At 63.7% G+C, this 13,716-nt stretch overlaps 4 protein-coding genes across 4 annotated transcripts; 3 read left to right on the top strand and 1 right to left on the bottom strand.

Moving 5' to 3' along the window:
• Positions 1-746: 746 nt before the first annotated feature.
• Positions 747-2,069, top strand: H696_03603 (hypothetical protein). Its single transcript, XM_009497475.1, has 5 exons — positions 747-930; positions 1,087-1,214; positions 1,304-1,375; positions 1,495-1,596; positions 1,680-2,069. Exons 2-5 carry the CDS (start codon positions 1,116-1,118, stop codon positions 1,791-1,793), a joined length of 387 nt encoding a protein of 128 aa, XP_009495750.1. The 5' UTR covers positions 747-930; positions 1,087-1,115; the 3' UTR covers positions 1,794-2,069.
• A 1,471-nt stretch (positions 2,070-3,540) lies between these two features.
• H696_03602 (hypothetical protein) lies at positions 3,541-7,562 on the top strand. The gene is made up of 7 exons (XM_009497474.1): positions 3,541-3,888; positions 4,018-4,263; positions 4,376-4,518; positions 4,665-4,822; positions 4,942-5,034; positions 5,260-6,740; positions 6,925-7,562. Exons 1-7 carry the CDS (start codon positions 3,634-3,636, stop codon positions 7,204-7,206), a joined length of 2,658 nt encoding a protein of 885 aa, XP_009495749.1. The 5' UTR covers positions 3,541-3,633; the 3' UTR covers positions 7,207-7,562.
• Positions 7,563-8,966: 1,404 nt separating this feature from the next.
• H696_03601 (hypothetical protein) lies at positions 8,967-11,388 on the top strand. Its single transcript, XM_009497473.1, has 5 exons — positions 8,967-9,636; positions 9,735-9,772; positions 9,902-10,320; positions 10,690-10,779; positions 10,976-11,388. Exons 1-5 carry the CDS (start codon positions 9,023-9,025, stop codon positions 11,246-11,248), a joined length of 1,434 nt encoding a protein of 477 aa, XP_009495748.1. The 5' UTR covers positions 8,967-9,022; the 3' UTR covers positions 11,249-11,388.
• Positions 11,389-12,014: 626 nt separating this feature from the next.
• H696_03600 (solute carrier family 25, member 46) lies at positions 12,015-13,607 on the bottom strand. The gene is made up of 3 exons (XM_009497472.1): positions 13,491-13,607; positions 13,110-13,266; positions 12,015-12,979 (listed from the first exon to the last, which is right to left on the bottom strand). The coding sequence occupies exons 2-3, from the start codon at positions 13,221-13,223 to the stop codon at positions 12,095-12,097; spliced, it is 999 nt and encodes a 332-aa protein (XP_009495747.1). The 5' UTR covers positions 13,224-13,266; positions 13,491-13,607; the 3' UTR covers positions 12,015-12,094.
• Between the last annotated feature and the right edge of the window lie 109 nt (positions 13,608-13,716).

The raw sequence follows: 13,716 nt of genomic DNA, 5'->3' as shown, positions 1-13,716 counted from the left end.
GGGGGGGGGGGTCGCGCCTCGCCCTCTCGTCACATCCAGCCCGGATTAGAGAAGAGGAACGCGCATGTGGACATGCAATCGAACGTACCAGAGGCGGGGACCCGCCTCGCGCCCACTTCACGGCATGCGCGCCCCCATGCCCTCCCGCCCGGCCCCGGCCCCGGGTGAACAGGCAACAAACGCCCATGTGTTTCTCGCCCCCTTCCCCTCTGTCCACGGCAGCACCCTCGGGCCCGAGAACAGACTCGAAGGGCCACGGACACCTAACTCCCGCCGCCGCTGTATGCCCCCCCCCCCCCCCCCCCCAAGCAGCAGGGGCGAGACAAACAGGGCTCACGGAACTGGCGAGAAGATGGACAAAGAGCACCCGCGCGCACGCGCCCGCGCCCGCGCCGGAGAGGAATAAAACACCGGACACACAACGGCGAGGCGGGTGGCAGCATCCAACGCAGTGTCGGGAATGGTATTCCATATTGGTCTTCGTCGAGCACGTGGACATAACGTGTTCCCGGGGATGTCCCCACCAAACGCCCCCCCCCCCTTGGCCCCTGCTACGGGCCTCTTTTTTCTTTTGCTTTTTTTTCGACAAAGTGTGCACCTCCCATGTCCGCCCCCCTCCCCGCGGCGGCGGCCGAACAAGGGGCCGCCGCGCAAGACAACACCGCCCGCGGCAACCTGCCTGAAGGGCCGCCGCCGGTGGGCCAACAAGACACGCCTTCTTGTCGCCCCCCCCCCCCCCCCCCCCCGGACACACCCGAGCGACGCGCGAGATCGGGCCGCCTCCTCAGGGGGGCCGCCCAAGCGAGGCCCAGGGGAGGGTAGGTCTCTCCCAGGCAGACGATGAAGAGCACCTGTACCGACCATCCATCGGGCCAGAGAGGGGGGTACCCTCCCTCTCCCTCCAGTGACCAAACCTCGTCGATTGTTTCTGTACTTCCTCCCCCCCCCCCCCCCATTCTTTGCCACGCTCCTTTGTGTCTGCCCCCTCCTCCCATCCCACCCATCCCACCCATCCCACTCCATCCCCTCCGCGCAAGTGCGCTGACCTGTCCCCGCCCGCCTCTCTCTCTTTCTCTCTGCACATAGCACTGCATCTCGCCACCCACCCAGGAACCATGGACCGTCAGACCCACTCGAGCCAGCTCGGCGCCGCCTTTGCTCAGCACTATTACTCCACTTTTGACCACAACATCGAGAACCTGGGCAGCCTCTATGTGCGTGTGCCTCTCCCATTGGCGCGGCCGCACGCGCGCATCCTGCCCCTTTGGTTCGCGACCGCCTCTAACCCACACCTCTCCCCCAGGCCGACAATGCCTTCTTCTCTTTCGAGGGCAACTGCGTCATCGGCCCGGTCGACATCATGAACCGCTTCCGCGTACGCCTCCCATCCGTCCCATCCTGGTGGCCGCCCATGTTTTGTATGGCAGCTGACAATTATCCTCACCCCTCCCATGTCCCTCCCTCCATCCCGTGCCGGCATACACACACACACAGAGCATGGGCTTCTCTCAAATCATTCACAAGATCTTCACCGTCGACGCCCAGCCCGGCCCCGTCGAGGGTACCCACATTATCTTCGTCACCGGCCAGTTCGCCGTGCGTGCTCCTCCCCCTCCCGGTTGTCATTTTCTCCCCCCCCCTTCTCTCCCACTCACTGCTGTCCCGCATGCCCACGGCAGATCGACGGCGAGGTCGACAAGCCTCACCTTTTCTCGGAGACCTTCCAGCTCGCTCAGCAGGGCGGCTCGGTTGTCATCATCAACGACATTTTCCGCCGCGTGTCCCAGGGCTAAGTCCCGGCGACCTGCCTGTGCTTCACAGTGTGCTGCCGTTCTGACGACACAAGCGGGGAGGGGGGAAGACAAACCGAGAGCCCCATGCCGGCCAACGTGCCTCTCTTTGCCGCCCACCGAAAGCATCCCGGACACGTGTGTATGTTTCACCATGTGGCCGTGTGTGTATGTGTGTGTATGTGCGTGCGTGCGTGTATGCCCGTGCGCGTGTGGCCCACCTGCCCCGATGAAAGGACACACGCGCGCTGTCTAATACACCAAACGAGATTCCCCAAACGTGTGTCTGGGTCTGATGAAAGGCCGCATTGCGGGGCCAGTACTTACACACCCCCAGGGCATGCTGTGTGCCTTCACCCGGGCCCCTTTGCCATGGCTGGAGCTGAGCGCACGTGCATGCTCCTGCCGACGGGCCGGGAAGTGGCCGCAGGCCAGAACAGGCATCCGTCACAGGGTAGGAGGAATGAGAGGAAGCGGGCGAGGGAGGCAGGTTGATAGAAAGAAGGAAAAAGACAGACATACAATGGGGGGGGGGGAGAGAGAGAGAGAGAGAGAGAGAGAGAGAGAGAGAGAGAGAGAGAGAGAGGAGATAGGGCAGGCAACACCTTGTGCGGGCGATACCTCGTGCAGGCTAGGTGTCCTAGTGCCAGCCGTGACGAGGCAGGGCCTTCCGGCTGGAGAGGCAACTCCGTTGGCATCTCTTCCACGGATGCCATCCTACGCCACGGCATGGGACCGGCAACCTCCCGGAAGGAGGAGCACGAACGCAGAAGACTTCGGTCGTGTGCCGGCGCAGGGGGCGGAACGATACTTGGGGGGGGGTATATTAACCGAAAGGCCGGAGGTGCGGGCGTAGTACGCGCCAGGGCGGCGCGCGAATGTGGGCCCAAGAACCGCGCCCGCAGCCACGCCAGGGTGGGGGGTCCTCCTTTTGCTTTTCGGGACTGGCTGCTCAGCGAGGGGTCGTGCGGGGGGCGGCCGGGCACACAGGCGGACCACCATACACGCGTGGGTATAGCATACGTGCGCATGCGCCGGGTCGCCCTCCCCCCCCCCCCCCCCTGCTTTCCCCCAGCATTGCAGCTTTTTTATTTATTCTTGAGAGACATAGGGCGAGAGGCGGAGAGAGAGAGAGAGAGAGAGCATGCAGCAGCGCGGGGCGCACTTTTGCCCGCCCCCTCCCGCTCTCCAGCAAAAGGAACCCAGGCGGCAAGAGGGACTCACGATGACGGACGGAGCTTGGGAGGACGGGCGCGCACCAGGAACGACTGGGATCCCGCGCCGGTTGGTTGGTCGGGGCGACGGTTGGCAGTCAGACCCAGCCATCGGGCCTGCCAGCGTGGACAAGATCACCGGGGAATGTGCACTGGCTGCTGCTCGCTGCCCCCTCATGCGCGCGCGCGCGCGCGCGCGCACCGGCAAGCGCGCGTGTCCGTGTCCGGCCAGCACCACGCTTGACCGTTGCGGGTGGTCGAAGGCGTGGCGGGACGCCCGTGACGCATCCCCACTCCAGCCCTTGTGGTAATTTTGCTCGCCAGCAGGCCGCCCCGGTCCCCCCGCCCCGGTGGTTCGCCCCGGGCAACAAACACCGACGCTATTCCGCATTTATCAGACAGTCTCGCGAGCGCGACACAGATCCCGGCGAATAGCATCCACCCCCTCCCCACCTCTCCCCCTCCCCCCTTTTCCTTCCCCTCCCCCCCTCCCTCCATCCCTCCCCTGCCGGCAGCGCCCCCTCGAAGTCGATCGCCCTGCCCACGCCCCCCCCCCTCCTCCTCCCTGCCTCCCGCTCTGTATTCCCTGGCCCCTCCCGGGAAAGGTCGCGCTCCTGGCTCCCCTAACCATGACCAATGCCGCCATCGACTACCTGTCGGCCGACTTCGACGAGATGTCGCTGGCCGACTACGACCACTCCATCGAGACGATAGAGGACACCCCGGACGAGGCCAAACAACTGCCTGCTTGGGCTTGCTCATTCTGTGAAAACCACGATCCCATGTGCATGGCCAAGTGCGAGGACTGCTCGCGCTGGTTCTGCAACATGCGCCTCTCAACCAACCACCCGAGCCACATCATTTCACACATGGTCCTGTCGCGCGTGCGTTTCCCCCTCGGGGCGGTGCCATGACACCTGGATTGTGCCCTCTCTTCTTTTTTTTCCCCTCTCTCTCTCTCTTTCTCTCCTCTCCGCCTCGCCCGACTAACATGCATGCGCAATCCCGTGCAGCACAAGACCGTCCGTCTGCACCCGGAAAATAGCCTCGGCGATTGTCTGATCGAGTGCTATGACTGTGGCGCCTCCAATGCCTTCCTCATAGGCTACGTCCTGTCCACCGATCACACCTCCATGAAGCTCCTGTGCCGATACCGGTGCCAAAACAAGGTGGATCAGAACTTCGACCGCACCAGCTGGGAGCCGGTTGTGCACGACTCGATCTTTCGCTCGTGGCTCATCAACAGCCCCAAGCCTTCGGTGCGTTTGCCCCCCTCCCCCCTCTCCCAGCCCCCTCCTGGTGCCCCTCATGCGTCTCTCCATAACCTGCCCAGCTCCCCAACTGACCTCCCACATGTCGCTGCATGTGCAGGAACGCCCGGAGCTCACCCTGCCGAAGTTGGCGCAGGTGAACCAGCTGAACAACTCCTTCAACACGGATCACCTTTCGAGCCAGTCGATTGCTCTGGTCAACTCGCTCAATTCCGACGAAAAGCTCGCCCCAGTGCCTGAAGTGTGCGTCCAGGTGCCCCCCTCGCCATGAAGTCCTCCCCCCCCCCCCCCCCCTCCCCCTGATCGACACGCCGGCTGCCTCCTCACCTCCGCCCTGTCTTCTCCTCGTCCTTCCCGGCCCGCCTTCGCGACCCTGGTGGCTCCCGCAGTTTCGAGTCGGCCGAGCACTACCGGGACATTTTTGTCCCATTAGTCGAATTGGAGCAGGCCCACTCGGTCATGCTGTCGGCCACCGAGTTCGAGACCAATGTCTCGGCTACGCTCCAACCCGAGGGAGACAGCTACATCTTCCTTACCTCGGCCAGTCGTACGTACCCATGACCCCTGGGGGGCTGTGGCCACAATGCCGCCATGTACACCCCCTGTCCCGCCTGTCCGTCGGCCCGCTCTAACTCGAACATGTGGCTTCCTCTCCCTTGTGCGCAGACCTCCGCGTTTCGAGTGGCTGTTTCCTTTCCATCTCCCATCCGGATTGTGGTGATCTTGTCCTTTCGGCCACGATCATTCACATTTCCCACCGTGCGTACCGCTTGTGCCGTGTCTCTCGTGCCCTCCTCCTCCTCCTCCTCCTCTTCATCGGCAGCTTGCCGCTCGCTCATGCTTTTTTCCGTGTGCATGTGCGTGGGTGGGTGTGTGGGTGTGCTTGCGTACATCCACCTGCACACAGTCACACGCTCACACTCCTTCTTATTGCCTCTCTTTTCTTATCTCACACACACACACACACACGCCTCCACGCTGCAGATCTTGACCAGAAGATCAAGCTGTCTCTGCAGATGGTGACCCCCGAACATCGGCCCCTCTTCAAGAGGGAATCCGGCTTCACCGTGAAACTCAGTGAGAATCCCATCCACTTCCTGCGTATTCTCAAGGCTCTCAAGGCATTCCCCAGCACCAAGGCCATTGACCCTGTCATTGTCAAGTGCCTGCTGGGGATCGATGTCGACGGGGAGCTCCCGGTCGGCTTCCGGCCCTTCAACATGCCGGCGGACTTCTGCGCCCCGAACATCAACAAGCCCAATCACTCCCAGCGCCAGGTCATGATGAGTACCGTGTCTCAGCCTTTCAGCCTGATTCAAGGACCCCCGGGTACCGGTAAAACCACCACCATCGCCAATTTGGTGTACTTCCTCAAGTCCCAAGGGCTGAGCATTCTCCTGTCGGCCCCGTCCAACGTGGCGGTGTCCAACATTTGTGGCCAGGTGGCCGCCACCGGGCTGGACGTCCTGTGGATGGAAAGCGAGTCGCGCGAGTTCATCACGTCCCCCAACAAGCATCTGACCTTCCTGGAGAAGGCCATGAAGCGGTCCCCCCGGGCCAGGGAGATTATCATGCAGCGACGCAACAACTCGCACCTGACCGATGAGCGTAACAACAATGCCGATCGGGAATTCATCGTCCGAATGCGCCATCGCCTGGTTAATGAAGCCAAAATCGTGGCGGCGACCCTCTCCTCGTCTGCCAACATCGACCGGCAGTTCGATGTGCTGATCGTCGACGAGGCCACCCAGTCCACGGATCCCGAAATCCTGGTGGCTTTGATGCACAATCCGATGATGGTCATCCTGGTGGGTGATCATTGCCAGCTGGGCCCGGTGGTCATGAGCACCAGGACCATGAATGCCGGGCTGAATCGGTCGCTCTTCGAGCGGCTGGTGCTGCATGGCAGCAAGCCCCTGCGATTGAACACCCAATACCGCATGCATCCCTGCCTGTCGGACTTCCCTTCGGCCAGCTTCTATGAGGGGTCCCTATCGAACGGAGTCAATGAACTCCAGCGCAATCGCCCGGATGTCAAGTTCCCCTGGCCGAATCCGGACAAGCCGATGATGATGTACTCGGACAATGGCACCGAGGATCTGTCCCCCTCGGGCCAGTCGTACATCAATGACTCGGAGGCGCGCCAGGTGTTGCTGGTGCTGAACCGGCTCCTGGACCAGGGGATCCTGCCGGAGCAGATCGGTGTCATTTCCCCGTACGACGGCCAGTGCCGGCACATTCGCTATGTGCTGGCCACCTTTGGTGCCTTCCCGGAGGAGGTGTACAACAAGGTGGATGTGGCCAGTGTCGACTCTTTCCAAGGGTCCGAACGGGAGTACATCATCCTGTCGACCACGCGCACACGGACCGTGGGTTTCCTGGCCGACACCCGCCGGTTGAATGTGTCCATCACCCGCGCCCGCTGTGGTCTCATCATCATTTGCAACACCAACCTCTTGCGTCGGGTGCGCACATCTGACAACGGTCAACATGCCATCTAGGGGGGGGGGGGGGGGCATGCACATATGTGTATACCCATTTCCCCGCCTGCTGGGAGGGGCGAGGGGCATTTCCGCGGGCGAGGCACGGCCACTGACTTTCTCCTTCCCCCTTCTCCCTCCTTCTTTTCCTCCCCTGTTCGCATGGCAGAACCACATTTGGCGCTATTTGATCGAGCACTACAGCCACCAGGGGCTCCTGGTCAGTGGCAACCTCGACAGTCTGGTCCCCATCCAGGTGAAGACTCGCTCGAGGACTCAGCGCATGAGCAACTCCTCTCCGACCGCCATTTCCAGCTCGACCGTGGCGCAGCTCCTGGACGAATCGCTCAAGTCCGCCAGCACGGACACCAACCTCGGCTCCTCGCCGGCCGTCGCATACCAGAAGGAGGAGATTGATTATCTGATGGCGGAGTTCGAGCGTTCTGGCTAGTGCGGCCGCCGACTTGCCCGCATCTGCGCCCGCGTTCCCGTCGCAACACGCTCTTGACGCGCCCTCCACCGTGTCTTTGTCTGTGTGTGCGCGTGTGTGCGCGTGTGTGCGTGTGCATACATATCTGCCTTTTGTAAATCACTCCCTCTGCCTCGCTGGGCAGGACATCATCTTTTCTGGTACCCGTGGCCTGAGACCCGCCTGGGTGTGCTCCTGTGTGTGCTGGCGCATGTGCGAGCACACGCAAACTCTCGCCCGTGCGGAGGACAACCATGCGTGGACTCGGCCCTTCCAGGCGCGCATGTGCGCACATGCATGTGCCTGCATGTCTGTGTGCGCGTGTGCGCGTGTGCGCGTGTGCGTGCGCTGCCTTCTCCTCTACACGTGGGGGGCGGGGCATGCGCCGTGCTTGTGTTGGCGAAAGACCCATCGCCGCCGCGTCCAGCTTGGGAATCATTGCACTTGCCCGGCATGCTGCTGAGCATATGTAGCGGAGATGATTACGACGCCCCGTCATATCCCCCCGGCACACCGACGCATGTGCACCCAAGCGTGCCTCCTTTTTCTTTGTTTTCCCCTTTCTCCTTCTACCCTCCTCGCATCTGGTCCCGTACCGGTGGCCACAGTTGTACATGCGCCTGCCTCGCCCGAAATATGTCCAGCAGAGTAGTGGCGGGCAACGCACTCCCGCCACCTTGTCAAGGATGGGGGAGGATTGTGCCCCTTTTTTCTCTCCCTCGCCGATGACCGTGTGCCATGGATGACCCGATCTGCCTTCCCCCTTGGGCAGGAGGAAGAACGGGGCGACTCTCGGCCGGCGCGACGAGCCGGCCGTTGTCCCGTGCTTCTCTCTCTCCCTCTCTGCTTCCCCCGGGCCGCAGTGACAGTCAACCATCCTGGTGACTCTGTGTCGAGGGAAGCGGAGCCACATTCATCCATCCATACCCCTGCGGCGCAGACATACTAGAGCCTGCCATGTGCCAAAAAAAATACACTGAGATGCGAGAGTTGATTCGATATTCCCTCGGGGGGCATATCGGGTACAGGCGGGCGGGGAGAGGTGGCCGAGATTGCAAATTCGCCCTTTATTTTATTCTATTCTGCTCGATGCGCCGTGGCCCTCCCCGGCCCCACACATCGCTCCCTAGATGCGTATCATGGACACACAGTAGCTTTCCACTTGTGGGTGCTGAAGACGGGTGGACATTCGCCACAAGAGGGGCCATCCCCGTCTGCGAAGTCTCCCCTTTCACCCTGCCACCACCACCACCTGCATCGCCGGGACGTGCATGGATCAATCCCAGACATAGGCTACGACACACAAAAAAATTTGATATTGTTTACACACACACACACACACGCCTCCGGCAAGCACCGGTGTCGCAAGGTGGTGCCCCTCGTCGGAACGCGTGCGTGCCCCCTCGCGTCCCTCCGCCATCAAAGTCCTGTGCCCTGCTGCCCCCCCCGCTGAAACACCCTGGGAGCCGCCCCGCCGCGGGGAATAGTTTACCACACACCCCGGGGCCCGTAACTCGGGTTAACCGAAACCGCCAAGACTCTGATTTGTCAACCCTTGTGCTCTCTCGATGATTTGTGACAAGCTCTTGCGGTGGCACCTGGCCTGGCCCACGGCCCCACCAATGCTCTCCCCCTCGCATCCCATGCCCCTCATGGAGGAGAGAGCCTCCTACCCACGTTCAAATTGCGCGATCCGGCCACCACCGTAAGGGTACATTTCCACCCCGCGCCGTCATCCCACCCCTCCCCCCCCCCCCTCTCTCTCCCTTTCGACCCAAGCGCTCACCCCTCCCTGGCGATGCTCACGCACTTGCGGTTGCGCGCCGGCTGCGTTGGCCGGCTTCCGGCCACCTCACCGGCCTTTGTGCGGCTCTTCGCCTCTGCCCCGGCTGGGACCCCCGTTCCTGGCGCCACGCCGGGCCCCAAGTCCCCGGATCAGGTCTCCGCCGCCGGCACTGCTGACTCGGCTCCCGCTGTAACCGCTGCTGCTGTGGACGAGACCACCGCCTCCAGCGCCTCCAGCGCCATCGCGGGCACCTCCACCAAGGGTTCCGATACGGCCGCCGACCGGCCGCAGGAGATCCTCCCCCACCTGCACGAGGACCTGACCCCCGAGCAGCGCCAGGCGCTGGTGGACCAGGCCATCGGGCAGCTGGGCCCCACTCAGCGGCGGTGGTTCGACCGGCTGTCGTACTTTGTCAAGTTGTGGATCCCCTCCAAGCCCACCCCGCCGCCGGTCAGCACGGAACCCATTCCGGAGTTCCCGTTGACGGCGGCCGCACGCGAGCGCCGGCGCCAAGCCATTGCAGCCGGCGAGGAGGCTCCCCAATCCAATGTGGCTGCTGTGACCCAGTGGCTGAAGGAAAACAACACCAAGATCATGCCGCGTGCCGTGGAAGGCAACCGCATGCGGTGCGTCTGGCCCTGGGGCCTGGACATCGCGCACCGACACCCGCCTCTTGGTGAGGGGCCCGCCGGACTAACTTTCCCCTCTCTCCCGCGTGAGGCAGCATGTACGAGCTTCGTCGGCAGAACAAGAACATGATGCGTGCGTGATGCCTGCCTCACTTCCTGCCAGATTGGCACTTTCGACATTTTTCTCTCCCCCTCGCCAGCGCGCCCCCTTGACTATTCGCCAGCTGCGCCCGTCCCCATTGACTTGCTGACATCCGTACAGGCGTCATCACTGGCGGCGCCAAGGATTCGGCCCTGGCCACGGGCGATGTCATTCCCCTGGCCCAGGCCATCACCCTGGCCGACCCGATGGTCATCCCCCTGCCGGTGCCACCGGGCACCCGTTCGCTGTCCGCTCGAGTGACCGAGGCACTGGCGGCCTTGCCGGAGGATGCCACCCCCGAGGCCGTGGATCAGGCGGCCGAGGCCGCGCGCAAGGCCGCTGGCGCCGAGGTGGCCCGCGCATGGGACGGCAAGACCCCCGACGCCGTGCCCCTGTCGCAGCATCTGCTGCGCAAGCACCGCTTCTCCGTGGTCATGGTGTCTACCTGCAACAATGCCCTGGAGCATCTGGAGCTCTACTATCGTGTTTTGAAGATGATGTTTGCCCCGCAGCTCGGGACGACCATTGGCCTTGTGAATGTACGTGCCTCGTCGAGCTGCCCGGGCGGGCTCCAGCCTCTATGCCCCGCCGCATCGCTTTTGCGCCGCCATTCGCCAGCAATTACCTACACCCACCCACACACACACACACGCGCGCGCGCGCGCACACGCACATGCGGCCGCTGACCCACCAACATGGGGTCCTACGTGGCCATGTTCCCCTCTCCCCCACGACGCTCTTCCGATCTCATCGCTTTTGCGCCGCCATTCGCCAGCAATTACCTACACCCACCCACACACACACACACGCGCGCGCGCGCGCACACGCACATGCGGCCGCTGACCCACCAACATGGGGTCCTACGTGGCCATGTTCCCCTCTCCCCCTTCCCTCCCGCACCTCCGCAGATCCAATACCTCGAGCGCTCGGTCTACCGTATGATCCTTGGCTCGATCATGAAGAACTTGCTGATGCAGCCCGGTGTCTTTGACGACCATGTGCGTTTTCCATCCCCGTGGCATACCCACACGCACATACCCACATCGCCCGGCCGTCCGCCGTCCGGCGTCCAGTGCCGCTGACATGATCCAACCCATCCCCGTGGCATACCCACACGCACATACCCACATCGCCCGGCCGTCCGCCGTCCGGCGTCCAGTGCCGCTGACATGATCCAACACCCCTGCCCGCCAGTCGGATGTCGTTCTGCGTATCGGCCCAAGCGCCGAGATCCGCCGGCCGAATGGCTTCGAAGACATCTACTCTGGCCATCTGGCCATCGTCGACCAGCAGGGCCGCGTCCGTTGGAAGGCCTCCGGCTCGCCGGAGGAGTCCGAGCTGGAGGCCTTTGTCGAGGCCCTGGGCAAGCTGCTGGCCGAGCCGGTGACCGACGGGCCGGGCGCCGCGACACACACCGCCCCGACCGGGCACCATCGCGGTGGCCATGGCAAGCGTGGCAAGAAGTGATCGGACGCCAGCCTCCGCTTATGTAAGTCATGGTCGCTCCTCCCCTGCCTGCCTTCTCCTCTCCCTTCCCCTCCTCCGCAGGGAGCGGGGGGGGCGCGGGAGGGGGCCCAACAAAAAATCACATAGAATAGACCCGCACACATCCGAATGAGCAAGAGGCAAATGCACGCGACTGGGAGATGGAGAAGGGGAAGGTCTCTCTGGAGGCTATTGCAACTGTAGCCAGTGGATCCCGTCTGCCCGTTCTATCATATTGGATACATGGGGGGTGGGGGAAGAGGGGTGGAGGCCCACTCGGAGGGGGAGGGGGAGGAGGCAAGATCCTTCACTAAGTATACAGAGGTGGGGGGGGGGGGTGGAGAGTGCGCGCTGCAAGTGCGCATGGATACATGCCTGCACAGCAGACACATGGAAAGAGGCAACGGAAGCGGACGTGAGGGAGGGGGGCAGGGGGGAAGGTGTGCCCTGGGTCTAGGGGAACACACACACACGCCACCGGCATCATCCCCCCCAGAACGTCGCCGTCGGGAGGAGAGGGAAGGGGGGGGGCCATCGGGCGCGCACACACACACACACACACACACACACACAGCCGGAGGGCCAGGGGGGAACGCGGGGCGGCGGGAGAGAGAGAGAGAGAGAGAGAGAGGGGGGGGGAGAGCAAATCGCAAATGCATAGGCACATGGCCAGGAGAGGAGGAGGATGTGCCTCTCGGAGGGGAGATGCTGCTCGAGCCGCCGGCGTTCCCCCCTCGCCACCCTCGTCCTGGGAGGGGATGGTGGGGGGGGGGGAGGTGCACACAGAGGGGGAGAGGGGGGGGGCAAGCAGGGACGCGCGCGAGCCTCTTAGAAGACCTTCTCCAGCTGGGCAGCAATCTGCTCGTAGAGGGTCATGACGATGGCCACATCACCGACGACACGGGCCATACGCGGGGTGCAGCCCTTGTAGAAGCCACGCACACCGGCCTCGCGGTAAATGTGCTTGGCGCAGTCCCAGGAGTTCTTGTACAGGTCCTTGGCACCGATGCCCTGCATGCGGCTCTTGACCGCGTCGATGGGGTTGTTACCGAGCACGGACATACCACCGGCCACGGCACCGGAGATCATGGACACATGGACCGGCTGCACGGCATCCGGGTCGCCGGTGGACAGGAGCTTCTTCATCTCGTTGTACACCAGGAAGCGGATGGCCTGGTTGGAGCCCTGCTTGACGATGGTCGGGGCCAGGCCGCGGTAAATGCCGGCCAGGCCCTCGGCCGCGACGATGGACCGGGTGGCGTGCGCCAGGCCGCGGTACTGGGGGTTGGGCTGGGTCTGGTCGTGGATCAGGCGGACCTTGATGGTCTCCATCGGGCACACAACCAGCAGGGCCTCAGTGACACCGGCACCGAGACCGGCCATGAAGTTGCGCCCGGGGGTCATGCGGCCGTCCTCGTCCATGAGGAGCTTCTTGAACTCCTCGAAACCGAGGAACCGCACCGCGGCCTTGGGGATGGACCCCACCAGCAGGGAGGACAGACCGCGATAGAGGCCACCGACGCCGTACTGCTGCACGGTGCTCCGGACACAGTCCATCGGCCCGGAGTAGCGGTTGCCCAGCTGCAGCTGGGTCTTGACGTACTCGGTGGGGTAGGTGAGGCAGATCTCGATACCGCCGGAGATGGCACCGGCCAGAATCGACACGAAGGGGCTCTTGCCGCCCTTGGCGGGGGCCGACATGTCCGAAGTATTCTGCGCAGGGAGGAGCGGGGGGAGAGGGGGTACGGTTGTCAGTGACAAAGTGGGCCGAGCCGGGCGCCAGGCCGGTGACGGTGAGCCGCTGACGGTCGCGCAACAATCAGGCGGTCGGACATGCGCGCACGGAGTAGTTGGCAGAGAAGGCCGCCGAGTGGGAAGCATGGCTGAAGGTCATGCCGGAGAGGTTCAGCTGGGGGGCGAAGGCCGGGGGAGGGGTGGGCCGGTTGGAAAGGAACATGGTGCCTGTGGGGGTGGGGGGTGCCGAGAGGATCTAGTGGAGACTGGGAGTGAGCGGGCGGACGGACGGACGGACGGACGGACGGACGCGTGCGCGCGCGCACACACACACACACACACACACACACACACACAGACACACACACACACACACAAAGCAGGGGAGATGACTGTCAGAGGACTACGCGAGGGGATGGCAAGGGCATGTCGCGCGGCAAGCGCAAGCACGCCACGGGCGGCAGGCAGTGGGAGGCACGAAGAGGCATACTCGACTCAGATGGGGGGGTGCAGCAGGGGCGGGGAGGGGCGATGCGACAATCGTCCAGGGCGGGCCAGTGGACGAGGGTTGAAGAGGTCGCCGTTGGGCCACCTCCGGCTGGGAGCGAGCTGAAAAAGGGCCACTGTGTGCTTACACATCCGCACACACGCACACATTTGTGGGCGGCCGCGTGCGGGCACGCGCGTTCGCCGGTCCTCGGGGCAGTGGGCCGGGT

Source organism: Fonticula alba (assembly GCF_000388065.1).
Source record: "Fonticula alba strain ATCC 38817 unplaced genomic scaffold supercont2.5, whole genome shotgun sequence".
NCBI classification, from domain to species: domain Eukaryota; order Rotosphaerida; family Fonticulaceae; genus Fonticula; species Fonticula alba.
The sequence above is the reverse complement of the archived record's forward strand: the minus strand, read 5'-3'. Positions and strand labels throughout refer to the sequence as shown.